At 47.0% G+C, this 16399-nt stretch overlaps 1 protein-coding gene across 1 annotated transcript in view; it reads left to right on the forward strand.

Moving 5' to 3' along the window:
• Positions 1-6504, forward strand: part of LOC119406575 (zinc finger protein 271-like) — a 70581-nt gene extending 64077 nt beyond the window's left edge. The window contains exons 5-6 of the mRNA XM_049411449.1: positions 3478-3557; positions 6413-6504. Coding sequence (XP_049267406.1) covers positions 3478-3557; positions 6413-6504 — 172 coding nt within the window. The remainder of the gene's footprint in view (positions 1-3477; positions 3558-6412) is intronic.
• The last annotated feature ends 9895 nt before the right edge of the window (positions 6505-16399 follow it).

Consider the following 16399-nt stretch of genomic DNA (forward strand, 5'->3'; position numbering starts at 1 on the left):
CCAATTTGGTATATATGAAATTAACGGAACGGCCGCAAGAGCTCAAAGGCCGTGGAATGTAAATCATGCTGTTCATGACATGCGTGTCATGATTTTCATGATATGACCTGTCATTTATGTTCGTGATAAGGCCATGTTATGACACGCCAATTTTGGTATACATCCGATTAACGGAACGGCCAGGGAGCCCAAAGGCTGTGGAATGTAAATCATGCTGTTCATGACATGCGTGTCATGATTTTCATGATATGACCTGTCATTTATGTTCGTGATGATAAGCCATGTTATGACACGCCAATTTTGGTATACACCCGATAACGGAACGGCCAGGGAGCCCAAAGGCTGTGGAATGTAAATCATGCTGTTCATGACATGCGTGTCATGTTTTTTCATGATATGACCTGTCATTTATGTTCGTAATAAGGCCATGTTATGACACACCAATTTTGGCATACATCCGATTAACGAAACGGCCAGGAGAGCACAAAGTCGTAGGCGGCTAGTAGATAGATAGATAGATAGAGTAGATAGATAGATAGATAGATAGATAGATAGATAGATAGATAGATAGATAGATAGATAGATAGATAGATAGATAGATAGATAGATAGATAGATAGATAGATAGATAGATAGATAGATACGCTCAAAGTCGCAGAAGTTCGCTAAGAAATGCTTTGCATTTAAAATAAAAAACGCTATATCAATGTTATGTAGTGTGAGTATATAGTGTTATTAACACGTGTAACGCTGCGTGGCAGAAGCGTATAGGATCCCACCAGGCGTGAGGACGTGCGAATTGCGCAACGAGCGGTTGGTTTAAAGGCTCACCAATTACAAAGCGCACATGCATAATTAATTATCATTACCAACAACAGCATCAACAGCGTGTGCTGTTGATGCTGTTGCGCCGGTGCGCGTGTCGCCTTACGGACGCGTATTAGGCACCTCGCCAACTCGCAAAAGGAAGGTTTATGTTGTAGTGGGCACTTCGCAACAGTACTTGCAGTAGGCATTCTAGGGAAGTTTGAAAGGGCCAGTTTACGGGCGCGCAGACGTTCATTTTCTCGTGGCACGGTTTAGGCGTCCACCGAGAAACGAAGCAAGGCTGGCGATTGAGAAGGCGATACGAACACGGCCCGATTACTCTATCGCGTTCTACTCTTGAAGGCTCACACGTCCTCCTAGTTTTTTCTAGGCCTCCCAAATTTTTTTTTCTACTGTTACTAATCGCCAGGTAATCGGAGCTATAAGTGCACATAGTATAATTAACTGCGCTGTTCTGTGACCCTTTGTGGAACTATATAACGCGTCTGGCACGTTTCTTGGCTCCAGATGTTTTTCTCGTAGAAGAAAAATTGTTAAAGTTTAAGATTGCACGTTAGTGAGAATGTCACAAACGAATGCTTTATGCCAGCAGGGAACTAAAATACGAAAAGTCATTGCTGTTTTATATCATCTACGTTTACACTATACGTCACAAAAGAATATCTCTACGAACGTTGTTACTACTGCATACCTGTCTGGTGTTCCGGCATTGCGTAAACGGTTATGCGTTTATTGATGAGGTAACACTCTGCAACGCTACTGGCGCCGTTGTGTGACGCTTCTTATTGAAGTTTTAGTGATTAGATGGCAGCCCGCTAGCTTGTTGGTAAACAGAGCAGCGGCGCTCATCATTTACAAAAGCGGCAAGCAAATGCCGCTGATAGCGCAGTGTATCAAGTGCTATCATGCTAAAGCACACCGGACACCAAAGCTAAAACCTCGAGATGTTTGTTTGTTTGTTTGATTGTCCTGTACACGTGGGCACTTCTGGCCGATTATTTGTGGCGGACGTTAGCTTTAAGACATTTTAGTTTGGTTTAAAGTAAGCGTGAGTGCTCATCTGAGTTGGCAGCACCCCGCGACATCGCCACTAGTATGACCTAGGTCGGGGACCCCGTGTGACGGTGAATGAATAAAACTAGTATAGTTTACGTCACAGACAAGTGTGCGTAGTGCGCACAATACCCCGACTGACACCAGACGGGGGCTATTGTCCCTCGGCCCTCTCGCTCTGTTGTCGGGCAGCTCTCAACGTGTTTCTGGCTGCTTACGCCAGGAATGCTTTTTTTTTCTTGGGGGGCCAAGCTCTTGACAATCTACTTAATGCTTAACAGGCTTAACTCATACCGAAGCACTGACATCGTTTCATTTTTCTTATCGCGCGCGGGGCCTCGATTTGGAAACATATTTCGACGTCACCAAAGATTGAGTACACGTGGTCTTAGGCGCTCCCTGCGGCGGCGCGCTAGCTTCTTATAATTTTATGCGGGTGTTTTGAAGTGACGCGAAAGTTCCTCACAATTAACCATGCTAGCATCTATTATGCAATGCGTTAAATCCTTTACGATTCAATTCGTGGATTACCAGGCACAAAGCTACAAGTTCCTGTAAAAATTCTGAAACAAAAATTTCGTTGTCAAGGGTCATATAAGCGACTAAAGCAACACAAATAAGTTGTTTCAGACTGAAAGTAATATACTTTGAGCAAGAAATACAGAACATACTAAGAGACATTTCATTACAATGAAACAAAGTTGGTGGCAGTTAAGAAATTTTCAAACAAATATTTTTGTGCACGCGCGTTTGCTGCTACATTATATAGATCTATGATAACGAGTTCGCTAATGTATCGAGTATCTCAAGATACAACTGCAAAGTATTGTATCGGATACAATAATTGCGATAGTATCTTGCCTTGTATTTGTATGTAATACTTCTTGCCTGAGTATCTTGCATCGTATCGCGGTACCATTTCAAAGTATCGTTGCCCAGCCCTGCGCTAATCGCCCGAAAGACGCCGATTTGGTTCCGGCCACGGCGGTCACATTTCGATGGCTACGAAATCCTAGATGCACGTGTACTTATATTTACGCGCAGGGTAATGAAGCCCAGGTGGCCGAAATTTCTGCACCCTTTCACTATGGCGTGTCTAATAATCAAATCGATGTTCTGGCAAGTAAAACTCCAGGAATTATTACTTCTCTTATGCATGTGGTCAGACGATCTTTTATTTGTCTGCGTTTGGCGTTTCAGTCCATTTAAAGCCCAAACGAATCGATATCCCTAAGTACAAATGCCCAAATTTAGCAATGAAATTAAGGAAACAGGTTTCCCATAAAAGCTATATTCTGTTCGGCAAGCTCTCCATGCGACAAAACATGGCGCTGTCCTTCCATAAAAGCAATCAATGCGCCTCGTTACATTGCGTTAATTGTCCGATTACACGCAGGAATGCCACTGGCTCCACCCGAAAGGAACAGCGCAGCGATATCGGCGATGTGCACCGCGGCGTTGACCGTGGAGAGTATGCATCACGGGAAAGTCCCCACAAATGTCCAATGTGTGGAAAATCTCTTTCAAAGAATTCTAATCTCGTAGCACATCTACGCACGCATACCGGCGAAAAGCCATATCATTGCGTCATGTGTAGTAAATCGTTTGCACACAAACAGGTGCTCGTAAGACATCACCGTTTCCACACAGGCGACAGACCCTATCGTTGCGACATATGTGGTCAATTGTTTACGTGTAACTCTCATCTCAGAGTACATCGGCGCGTGCATACAGGGGACAAACCGTATCGTTGCGACCTATGTCCAAAGTCATTTGCACGTCAGTCTATTCTCACGAACCATCACCGCACGCATACGGGCGAGAAGCCCTACCGGTGCGACATATGTGGTAAATCGTTTTCACAGAAGTTTCATGCCGCCTCACATCGTCTTACTCACAGAGACGAGAAGCCCTTCAAGTGCACGAGGTGCACTAAGTCCTTCAAGCAGCTGAAAAGTATTCATCGGCATGAGCATGAGCATATGGGCGAGGGGCAGCATAAATGATAAATATGTGGTCGTTTTTCAATGGCATTGTCATATCTTAAAAAATATCAATGCATGCATAAACGTGAGGAAGTCTAAGGCCAAAACAAAAATTCCTGATCACTTATACAGCGATGTATCAAGAACCACACGCACTTTTATATGGCCATGTATCCTTTCACTGGCAATATTTGCAGGAAATCATCCGCGTAAAATAATAATAATAATAATACGTAGCAGCCTTATCCGCTTGAAGGAACCGCCATTCCGGTTTCGCGCAGCGGTCTTTGTATCGCAACAAATGCAGGACCATGGGAGAACATCAGGGCTGAATTTTTGGGTTATTTGTGCGGCTATTTTTTTATCATACGTTTGCTTTAATTCACCTCATACATTACGACACGCAACTCGTGGGCGCCGTAGTAGTCAATTACAAATAAATCCTGCATGTCAACTTTTACTTCAAGACGTGAGAGAGCAGCGCAGAACAAACACTGCTGTTCTTAGTTAAGCTATAAAGTTGCTTAAAACCAGCCGTATCAGAAACAGGAATTTCTTATCGTGAAGAACGACTCAACGAAATGCATGTAGTAAACAACTTTGACTGCGTTTTGCAAATTACGGGAAGGGAGCTCATTGTCCGAAGAGTTTGGAATGGTGCAATGCAGAAGATCTCTGGAGATCGTTCACACTGTTTGCGGTTGGAATAGATTCTTGAAACTAGTTTTGCCAGTTGTTTCTGGAAAAACCCATATGGACTTCACTTGTGTGTTTTGTCAAATCAAAGTTGCATTGCACGTGCAGTAACCTCTGCGAAGAGTAATTACCAATTCCTGATGTAAAATGTAGATTGATCTATTTATATATATCTTAATTGTAATATAGCAGTGCTGCAGATATGCCTTTTTCATGATTCCTTTGAGCTTTTTTGCTATTCCGAGAATATCCCTTGTGAGAGCTAAGATCAAAATCATTAGGTGTTTCAATGAGCGATCAACTTGAATGCTGACATTTTTTATCGTTGTGTGACCTTGGAAGGACATTTTGTAGGTTTTGAGGGGCAGTTTTTTTTTCCCCATGCCAGTCTTCTCTTCTGACACGGTAATTTGTACCCATACCTGTAAATTTATTTTACCCTGACGTGACAAATGCATTCGTGTAAGCGAAGAATAAAACAATATATACAGTCTTAAGGTATAACTACGGTAGACCTTTATCTCCTCGGAACCTTAGTCGACGATAAAAGAGAACCTCTCGGTCGAATCATTGGGAAGCGACCAGTACATATTAGAAGCTAAGGTCTACATACCAACTTTTAAAAATAAGCGTATACTGGAACAGACTCTCGGACTGGACCAAATTTCGTGTCGAAAGAAGGGCTGCGGTACAGGAAAGCATAGATTACCTTGAAAGCTGGACCAAGAGCGTGCTAAATGCGGTTGAAGCCCACACAGGGACTATGCAAGTAAGTACACAGAAACGCCGGTTATTGACCGTCATCTTCAACACTTATGGGCGGCAAGATAGAGCCTCCTAAGATGTAAGCAGGAGAAATCTAATCGCAAGTTGAAAATCAGCATAGCCAATCTAAGAAAAGAAGCAGAATCATATGCAACGCTCCGATGCCGACAGAATTGCAACCGCGCCTATACAAGAGCTTGCAGGGAACGTTGTACACCCGAAACACGTGGGCGGTGCTCAGACACATGACAGATCCGAGCGAGGGCGAAGTGGCCACGGGGCAGCGGATCCAAAAACACATGCGCCACCACCGCGGCAAGAAAGGGGACAATTCTCGAAGAGTTACGGACGAACTACACCGGAGACACGGTCACCGCTTCCACTCCTCACCTCGAGTACGGAGTCGAGTAAAACAAACAAATGGACCGACCCGCTGAAATGGCTGAGCTACTCGAAGCAATCTGCGGCCTATCCGGAAATGCCACCCCAGGAAAGCACAACGTCATGAGCGTGATTCTGCGCAACTCTGATGCAAAAACGACAGCGGCGATACAAACGAGTAGGGAAGAGTGCAGAAGTGCCTCTCGAGTGGAACACTCGGAGATAACTCTAATACCCAAGCTGGGAAAACCCCAGCAATTGGACAGTCTTCGTCCCATCCCGCTAATGTCACGCCTAGGCAAGCTTTTCGAGCACGTTGTTCTGAACAGAACGAACAAGGGGCCCGAAGAAAAATAAATCCGGCCAACGACCATATACGGTTTCCTTGCTCATTTTGGTGTACGACGTACTCCTGCAGCTCAAGAACATATCGGGCAACATTACGACCAATTGAACGGGTACCTTATTGACGCTTCACGTAAAGTGAGCGTTCGACGTCTTCCATGTGGCAATATTCCTAAATCTATGGTACGCAGTGTGGCAGACGAACCTACAAGTACGTGCGATCGTTTCTCAATGGTCGCACGGGAATGGTAGGACTCGGGCAGCTCTGAACACGGAAATAAATTGTACCCTAAAGAGGCACGCCGCAAGGCGGCGTTATATCACTGGTTCTCTTTAGCCTGACAATTCTCAAGCTTCCAGACTACCTGAACAACATACGCGAGATTCTACATGTCATATACGAAGACGACATCATGGTGTGGACGGGCAGAGGATCACTGGGGCAGAGGTAAAACGCTATTCAAGCAGCCTCAGAGGCCATCGGAGACTACGTTAATGAATGCGGGCTCAAATGCGCCCTTGAGAAATCGGCGATCACTCTTCGACGGAAATCGGGAGGAAGAAAGCAAGAGCCCTCAAAGGGCGTGGAAATACTTCTCGAGAGAAAGCTCGTACCGAACGATGAACCAATTCGCATATTGGGCCTTTACCTACAGAGCTATGGAGGTAGCGCGACAGCCCTATAGCATCTGCTAAAATCCACAACACAAATCATGTGCCATATATGCATCGCATCTCTAAGAGACAACATGGACTGAAGGAAGCCGACCAAGATTCACGCACTGATCACCAATCCGCTCACCTTCAACACCACTTACCCTTAAGCAGCGACGTGGAGAAAGGGGACATACTTTTAAGGCGAACCTATAAACTGAGGCATCCATGGAACGCCTCGAGCAGCTCCTCACGCACAACGTAAGTGAACTGATAGAGGCGCACCAAGTGAGCCAGAGGGAGCCGTTATCGCTCACGGAAACGTGAAGAACTGCACTACGACACCTAGGCTGCCCCTTGATTGCCACTCAACCAGAAGGCACTGAAGGAATGCGCATCCCCCCATCATACGGGGGCCTCTCTACGTTGCGCCGGCTCCTAGAAACATGCATCCCGAATAAAATAAATGCCAGTGATGCGCTCGCGTGGACTCCTTGCGACAGAAGTGCGCTAACCTTCACGACACGCTGTACACAGAAGGAGCCAAGTACAAGCACAGATTCCCACGTCGTCAGCGTCGTGGACTACTCCCTCCGTGAGATCGCCGCGGCAACGATGCACCACATAGACACGATAGGTGCTGAAGAGGCGAACAAAGTGATAATTATGGCCACGGCCCTCCAGAAAGAACACGCAACGATAATCGCGGACTCGCGCGAGGCATGTCGTAGCTACGCTACCGGTAGAATTTCACCAACGGCGATCTCCATTTTAAATACATTTACCCTACTTGAAACAGCCACAACAGGAGTATGGATGCCAGGTCACGATTCTCTTGCTGGGAACCAGAGGGCCCACGCATCGGTTCGAGCGCATTACACACCGAGCCTCACAGCGAATCAACCGCGACGAGGAGAGTTGGGAATCTATACCAAAACAATTTTACGCAATAATTCAGCACTACAGATTGCAGCGCAAGAAATATTCCCCACTGAACGACTCTCACGCGCGCCGAAGCAGTTTCATGGAGGCCGCTGCAAAAGAAATTTTCGCTTTTATTAACCGCCGGTTTCATGGCCAATCCCCAGTAGCGGGTAAAGGACAAGTAAGCTTCAAGCAATCAAGCGAGCAAGCAAGCAAGCAAGATCATCGTCATCGGTGGAGGTAAAAAAAGGAGACTGCAACCTCGTGCGCTGGCGCGAGTGGCTCATGCGTCACAGGAACATCTTGATCGTGCATTCGGACATTGCCGGTAGGCTAGGCAGACGCATTTGACAGCATCGGAGAGAATAACGTAACCTCATTGACAAAATGTCAGCGTTTTCGGGAGAGTCGCCAACTCGCAAGACCCGTTCATCGATGCCCTTCGTTGCAAGTACACATGATACCGAAGACGTGTCCTACGTGCCTTGGCCATCGAGCACGTCCTTCCACACAACCAGGAAGTCGTGGCAAAGACGTGGAACAAGGCCGACGGACGCTGCCTGGGACATCGGAGAAGACTGTTCCAGAGAGCCGGGTGCGACTTGCTCTTTCAGCCGGCTTTCAGTGACACCGTGTGTAGTATAGTGGCGCCATCTGCGAATGGCGCGCGCACTTAGAGTGCGCCTTATTGTGCTGTGCTGTGTTGTCGGCAGAGGCCGTCTTGTATCGGCACACGTGATGGCATATGGCCAATCACGGGTGCACGCGTGTCCGTTGTGTCATCTGTCGAATAAACGGCCGCTGGCCGACTCAGTCGTTGTTGGGCTTCCGCGGGCTCCGGACTCTCACTTCTCCCACTCGTGTCGCGGGCCGTGCCGGCGCGCGGCGCGTCTTGTGCCAGTCGTCGGGCCCTCGCCGTCGGTCACCGCTCGCCGACACAACACCATGGCGACGAGGATAAGCTTGAAACAGTAGCCTTCGCGTCGCGCACCTTGTCAGATACCGAAAGAAAGTACTCTGTGGGTGAACGCGAAGCGCTTGCTTGTTTGTTCGCGTGTGAAAAGTGGCATATTTACCTCTGGGGTAGACGCTTCACACTTAGAACCGACCATCAGGCTGTAGTTGCTTTGTTAGCCGCAGGTGATACAGGCCGTCGACCTTTAAGGATTTCACGGTGGTCAGCTAGACTTTTATATTATAACTTCGACATAGAATATTGTGAGGGCTCAGAAAATGTTGTTGCTGATGCCTTGTCTAGGCTGCCCATCCAGTACTGTCCAGAATTCATTAAGGATGAAGAAATAGTGTCTCTGGTGACATCTGTAGTCGACAAAGAAACCGTCCAACTTGCAACGAGTGCAGATGTGACGTTGCAGAAAGTCTGCGAGTGTGTATCCAAGGGCTGGCCTTCGAAGAAGCATATAAATAATGAGTTAATGGCTTACTTTCATGTTAGGAATGAACTCTCTTGTGTTGACGGATTGCTGATGCGTAGTGACCGTGTAGTCATTCCTAGTGTTCTGGTACCTACTTTCCTTCAATTAGCACATGAGAATCATCAAGGGATAGTACGTACTAAGCAACTTTTGCGTGAAAGATATTGGTGGCCCCAAATGGATCGTTCTGTCGAAGAACATGTTAAGCATTGTCACATCTGTCAGTTGACAGACAAGTCTGCCAAGCCTCGTGTAGCGCCGTTGCAGCCCGTTGAATGGCCTGAAGGGCCGTGGCAAAAGTTGGGTATGGACATTGTCGGCCCGTTAAATGTGCATTTTCCCAGGTATCTTGTTACCTTAGTCGACTACTACTCAAAGTGGCCTGAGGTTCTCGGCACGAATTCCATCTCAACAGAAGATGTCATTAAGCTGTTGGACTCGTCTTTTAGCCGCGAAGGGCTACCAGGGGTCATAGTAACCGACAATGGTCCACAGTTTGTCTCTGTACATTTTCAGGAATATTTAAAGGAAAAGGGCATCCGTCATGTATTTTCGTCCGATTATTACCCCCAGGCTAACGGTCAAATAGAACGCCTTAACAGGGTTCCTAAGGAACATTTGCAGGTAGCCAGACTTGAAGGTAAAGATGCCTCGAAGAGCATTACACAGTTTTTGAGTGCTTATAGAGTCACGCCACATGCGGTGACTGGTCTGTCTCCAGCTTTTTTGCTGCATGGTCGACAACCTCGTTCTAAAGTAGACATTAGCAACTTAGGGATTCGTCCTAAAGTATCTGAGTTACCTAGTAAGTTGCCTCATGTCCGGAAGCAGGTTGCAGCGAAACAGGAAAAGAGTAAAAGGTACTTTGATAAAAGGAAGGGTGCGCAGCAAACCCGCATAAGGGTCGGAGACTTGGTTAAAGTAAAATTCCATAGGAAAGGGTTTTTCAAGTATAGTAAGCCTCTTACAGTGCAGGCTCAGGTTGCACCATCCACTTTTCTACTTAGTGATGGAAAAGCGTGGAACGCATCCAAGTTAACAGTAATTCCTAGGGATTTTTTCGAGAATGCTACTCTTTCTACTACACCTAAACAACTCATTTACTCTTATTCCAGTTTAGACATTTGTGGCAGTCAGTCCCATAGTTCACCTACGTTGCAGGGTTCCGCCCCCAGTTTTCAGACACTCTGATTTGTCGGAGATCTCTTCTAGTGAAAGGTCTGAATCAGTTGTTCCTCAAGGAACGTTGAAAGGTCAGCAGGACCCAGTTGGGGTACCTATTTCAAGTAGTCAACTAAATCTCAACCCTGGGGAGGGGGAAAGTGAAGGGGCAACAGGGTCTTCAAAGACGACCGAAAATGGTCGCACTTCAGAAAGTTCTACTGCGACTTCTGCGCGGGAAAGTGAAGGGGCAACAGGGTCTTCAAAGACGACCGAAAATGGTCGCACCTCAGAAAGTTCTACCGCGACTTCGGCGCGTCCGCGCCGTAAGACAAAACGGCCTGACCGACTTAAGGATTTTGTTACTTAAGGTCGGACGTGTTCTTCCTATAATGCCGTGGCTATTGGGCCCAGCCACGACATCGCAGGAAACTTTGAGTGCTGTTTTTTTTCAGTGTATTTCATTTCACCAGTTGTGATGTATCTTTTGTGTAGTGCCACTTCACTGTGTGCGCACTGATCTCGTCCCCGCCGCTCGTGCGGTGTGAGCAATTGTACTGTGTATCCTGGGACTGGCTTCGGTGGTACCCTGTGATATCGCCCACGTTATCGACGGGGGGGATGATGTAGTAGAGTGGCGCCATCTGCGAATGGCGCGCGCACTTAGAGTGCGCCTTATTGTGCTGTGCTGTGTTGTCGGCAGAGGCCGTCTTGTATCGGCACACGTGATGGCATATGGCCAATCACGGGTGCACGCGTGTCCGTTGTGTCATCTGTCGAATAAACGGCCGCTGGCCGGCTCAGTCGTTGTTGGGCTTCCGCGGGCTCCGGACTCTCACTTCTCCCACTCGTGTCGCGGGCCGTGCCGGCGCGCGGCGCGTCTCGTGCCAGTCGTCGGGCCCTCGCCGTCGGTCACCGCTCGCCGACACAACACCGTGTACCAATGCAGCATCGTGCACAATACAAGAACCGTTCAGGGAACACGGCACCAGGTGGTGGCCCTATCAAGGATTGCCGGTGGGCCGCATGTGCACCGGTACGATTTTTCTACGTTCTGTTTGACATTTCCAACATTCGGTGCAATTTATATCATTTCCATGCTGTTGACAAAATTAGATTCATCATTCCGTTGTTCTTTAAGCAAATAAGGAAGGAATAAGATGCACACGCGTATTTAGGGACGAGAAATCGTAGGACACGGAATGTCGCAGGAGCCGACGTTTCAACGACAGGACAAGACCTCTTGCCGAAGCATTAGCTCCAGCCTCGTTCCTTGTGCTACGATTTTTCTTCAATTCAAGCGCCCATCTTCCTTTGAACTCCTGCCTTGTTTGAGTTTCATACAGTACAACTAAAACGAAACAAACAAGGCGACAGAAAGACGGGGACATTACTACTGTCTGTCTGGTCGCCTTGGTTGCGCTCTATTAGCTACACTTCGCGTGATGTAGTACCGACTACAGGAAATCACCTTATAAACTTGAGCTGTAACAATAGCGGTTAATAGCCGAGTACCATTTATTATTCAGTTTGTTTCAGCTCGGCCATAAATGCTATTGAAGGCCGTGCTTGCAAATGTCGCAATGTAAAGAGGTCGCAGCGTATTAAGTTATACCAGAAAGCTTCTGTATAATCGATCGTATAAAATCTCAATACGCTGACTAGTCGCTCATTAAGGCCATTAGATAGAAGATGTGTGAAAAACCAGTATATATACGCATTTGGGTTCATTTTACACCGGGACAAACTGCTCAAATGTCGACATATAGGGAACTTCCCGCTCTGCCTCTTCCGAACCACTCTCGAGCATGGTTAGTCGTCGCATATACCTGTGAGGTAATCAACCTCCTCAAACTCGACATTCGTCGTTATAATTGAAACAAATGAGGACTTGGACTAGTCGGTGCATACTTGGAAGAGGAACAGCGCGCAAAGACAAAAGACGAAGCTGCTGCACTCTCAAAGAACAGTGCGCCTAATGCGTCAACACTCCGTCTGTAGCGTTGTGTGGTGCTGAATTAATTTATCTTAACACTTTTGGTAATAAGTAATCTCAACTATCTATCATTTTTTTCCTGTCTCCCTGTTCATGCGCGGGGACGTACCGTTTTTTAGGTATATATATTTGTTCCTTTTAACAAACACTTTAGTCAAAAAGTCAGTAAGCGCTGTTGTTTGTTCCTCTTCGTCTTTCGTCTTTGCACCCTGTTCCCTCTTTATCGTTATAATATTCGGAGAGAGCGTACGCGCGTTGTCGCTTCGTGTATATTAGTTTTTTTCTTGCTTTGATGTGTTCTTGGCGTCCATGTTTAACCCCTGCTTCAGATCTCACGTATTCGTCGCCACGATGACGTGCAGCGGCTTAAGCGTGCTGCCTCGCAATGCGGCTCTGCTGAAATTCACCCCTGTCGATAGCAAGTTATTTACCTCGAAATATTCTGTTAAAGGGACACTAAAGAGAAGGAATTTCTCTCGCATTAGTTAATTACTCTTTCACAATATCAAAATCATCACACTTGCCGCGAGAAAACGCTTGGTAAGCTAGAACTCGAGCAAAAAAAAAATGCGGGTCGCGTCGCCACCTTGAAGTTCGCGCACCGTGACGTCATATTTTGACGGCACCTACTGGGGCCTACGTGATTCTTAATCGGTAACAATGAAGTGCATTGTCGTCTGTGGAGGCCAGAGACTGAACATACCAAGTTTCGGGAAATTTCGTGGAGCCGAGGCAGCCAGAATACGTAAAATGTACATTGAGATTCGTGACGTCACGCGCGGAGATTTCGCCACGAAATTGAAAAATGGAACTTTGACCTTGATTTTCTTTTCTAGTAATAAACCTTTGATGGGGAAATTACCGTCATTAGAGTTTGCAGAGTTCAATTTATCGACCTAAACCGGTTCATTATTTCACTTTAGTGTCCCTTTAAAGACTTCGTAACGGAGAAAGAGTTTCTCTGCATGTGCAGTGCATCAAATTTAGTAATTGCTGGCATTGCTGGTGTTTCACGTGCCAGAGCCATAATATGATTATTATGCGCACCGTAGGGTTTTGGCTAATTCCGACCACCTGGGGTTCTTAAACCTGCACTGACATCGCACAGCACACGGGCCTCTAGCAATGCGCCTCCATCGAAATGCCACCGCCGCAGGCAGGATTGGGCCGGCGTGCTTCGGGTCAACAGCCTAGCACTAAACCACTGTTCCACCGCGGCGGCACGCCGACTTTGAAAGCTGTTGCCATTGAAATGAAAACGTTAAGTGCTCTCGAATTCCTGTAGCTCATTCTTGATTTCAGTAATCGTTGCTAGGTTATCGTTGACACACCACTTTAGTAATAAAAACAAGTTATGCACCGACCCGCCCAACGTAATACTCTGCTATAAAATAAAAGAGATATTGCAATTCCATAAACATTCTAAAGCGGACATAGTAAGACAACGCAGAGTTGGAAAAGCTTCATGTAAGCTGTTAACTCGTGGCACATTTGTCCATTTCAAGTGTTTTTACGGAAACATATTACAGGGGAAAAAAAGAGATCCGGTTTTGATACACAATCCAAGATCCGTGTAACGCGGGCTTAACTTTTTCTTGCTCTAATTTCAAATAAATTTTTCAGAAATTGAAGCCTCATATCAGCACTAGGGATTGCTTCATGGGTATACATCAGCCCAATTTGCCGTAATTACATCGATCAGTCGTCACAATTCAAAGCAGAGCGGAGCGTGCACGAACCTGCCATGGTGGTATAGTGATTATGGTGCTCGACTGCCGACCCAGAGGCCATCCCGGCCGCGGCGGCCGCATTTCGATGGAGGCGAAATGCTAGAGGCTCGTGTACTTAGATTTAGGGTATAACGTTAAGGAACCCCACGTGGACGAAATTTCCGGAGCCCTCCACAACGGTCTCCTTCATAATCATGTCGTGGTTATGGGACGTACAGCCCCAACAATTAATAGAGAGTTTTAGTTTAGCGCGCGCGAACCTGTACGTACGCAACGGACTGCGCGCTGCGTACGTTAGAGTTGAGGCTGTCTCCTACATTTTTAGTTTACTGTACGCAACAACCGAAACGTGGACTGCGTCTAGGCGTCAGCACCATCGTCTCGGCGTGTTTTTCTGCGCCATCTAATGGTTAAGAAATAAACTACAATTGCCGATCATAGTTGACACAAGTCAAGGCACGAGACAAGGCAAGATTTTACGATGCCGCAAATTTTGTTGAGGTGATCTGTGGTGAACGGTGACGGTTGGTACGACTTCTACGAGGCGAGCAGCAGCGAGGGAGTAAAAATGCCTTCCAGCATCCTTTCGAATCAGCGCCTTTTGGCCATTCTTTCATGGGAAGAGATAGACGATTTGATGCTCACAAACCGAGAGCGGTGCATGGCTTTTGAAGGGCGACTGCTGTCTCGACGACATCGAATATCTCCTGCATCTTTGCAGCGATCGCTGTCCACTGCACTGGGTCCGCGAACGGATTCCTACTCACGTAGGCAAGGATCTCCAAATCGAGGGCGATTCCGAACTGGACGCGGGATCTATTCGCTGCCATGACCGCCGTGCCGCTTGTGCTGCTGTCGGACGCAGCCATTTTGCTTGTCTCGACCAGTCGAGATCTCGCGAGAGAAGCGCCCGTAAGGTACGCAACGGCCGTAGTGGGCGCAACGTAAGCGCCGAGATCTAGCGTGCGCATCTCTTGCGCGCGCAAACGCACGCATCTCTCTTAGGTTCAGCGCATGCGCAGTCTCGCTCTCCCTCACCCATTGCGTGCGCAAGGCCGTTGCGCGCGCTAAACTAAAACTCTCTATTATTAAAGCGTGCATGAGTGAGCGCTAGCTGTCAGCAGTATTGTTGTGCGACTTGGTCGACGTATCGTATCGACGCTAGTTTGCCGTAAGGAAGGTAGAAGACATGCGATGGCGTAGTCATTTTATATTCTTAGAATTGCGGGTCCGATGCTCTACCATGTGAGCGACGACGGAAGGCGTTATATGCTTAGAAGAAGGAAAAATAAAAATAACGCCGCTGTCCTATTACGTCATGCAAATTATAGTAAAAAAAAGAAAACATCGAATAAACCAGACGGGCATTGAGATGCTTTGTGTTGTACAAGACGCCTTTTCCGACACCGAACTGAGAGGAACAACGGGGTGTGGAAAACTTCAACTGGCGAGTACTAAGGAGGTGAGCGTGTGAAATGGCGTTATAGTGATAACAGCGCACGTATTATGTTGGCATACTTCCCACTGTCTATCTTTTGTATCTGTCCTCATTATTTTGATTCAAAATAATTTTCTTAAAATCTCTAAACTTTTCGTAATGATTGTCTTAAAGTCTTACTATAGGGCAACTGCATTCGCAGAACTGAGAGTACTGTATTCCACAGATCGCAATTTCCTCTCATTACTGCGTAGTGAGAAAGCAAAAGTGATTCGCCGTGGTGGCTTAGTGGCTTAGGCGTGCCGCTGCTAAGCACGAGGACACGGATTCAGTTCGCTACCGATGAAGGCGCATTTGAATGGGGCGAAATGAAAGAACGCCGGTGCATACAGATTCGGGTGGACGTTAATGAATTCCAGGTGGTCAAAATGCGGAGTCTCCCCATTACGGCGTGCCTCATGATCATCTATCCTCGTTTGCCCCGCCACGGTGGTCTAGTGGTTATGGCGCTCGACTGCTGACCCGAAGGTCGCGGGATCGAATCCCGGCCGCGGCGGCTGCATTTTCGATGGAGGCGAAAATGTTTGAGGCCCGTGTACTTAGATTTAGGTGCACGTTAGAGAACCCCAGGTGGTCGAAATTTCCGGAGCCCTCCACTACGGCGTCTCTCATAATCATATCGTGGTTTTGGGACGTTAAACGCCAGATATTATTACATACATCCTCGTTTCGGGATGTGAAATTTGCAGAACTTATTTCTTTAAAAGCACGACAGAAGAGCGAGAAATCCCGATTATATTGTTATTCCTTATAGGATGGACGGCGTCACAGATATTTTTTCGATTAAGAAGGTTGTTTGCTTTGGATAAGGCAGGAAATGTTTCAGTGGAAGAGTGTGAGTGCCATAACTAAATTGCGTTTCCAATGCGCGCCGTTCATTGTCACCACGTGCTGTCGACGCAGTGCGAAGACGCCGAGTACGCGTCGAGTGCAAGCGAGGATGAACGC

This window comes from Rhipicephalus sanguineus, chromosome 1, assembly GCF_013339695.2.
Source record: "Rhipicephalus sanguineus isolate Rsan-2018 chromosome 1, BIME_Rsan_1.4, whole genome shotgun sequence".
Lineage (NCBI taxonomy): Eukaryota > Metazoa > Arthropoda > Arachnida > Ixodida > Ixodidae > Rhipicephalus > Rhipicephalus sanguineus.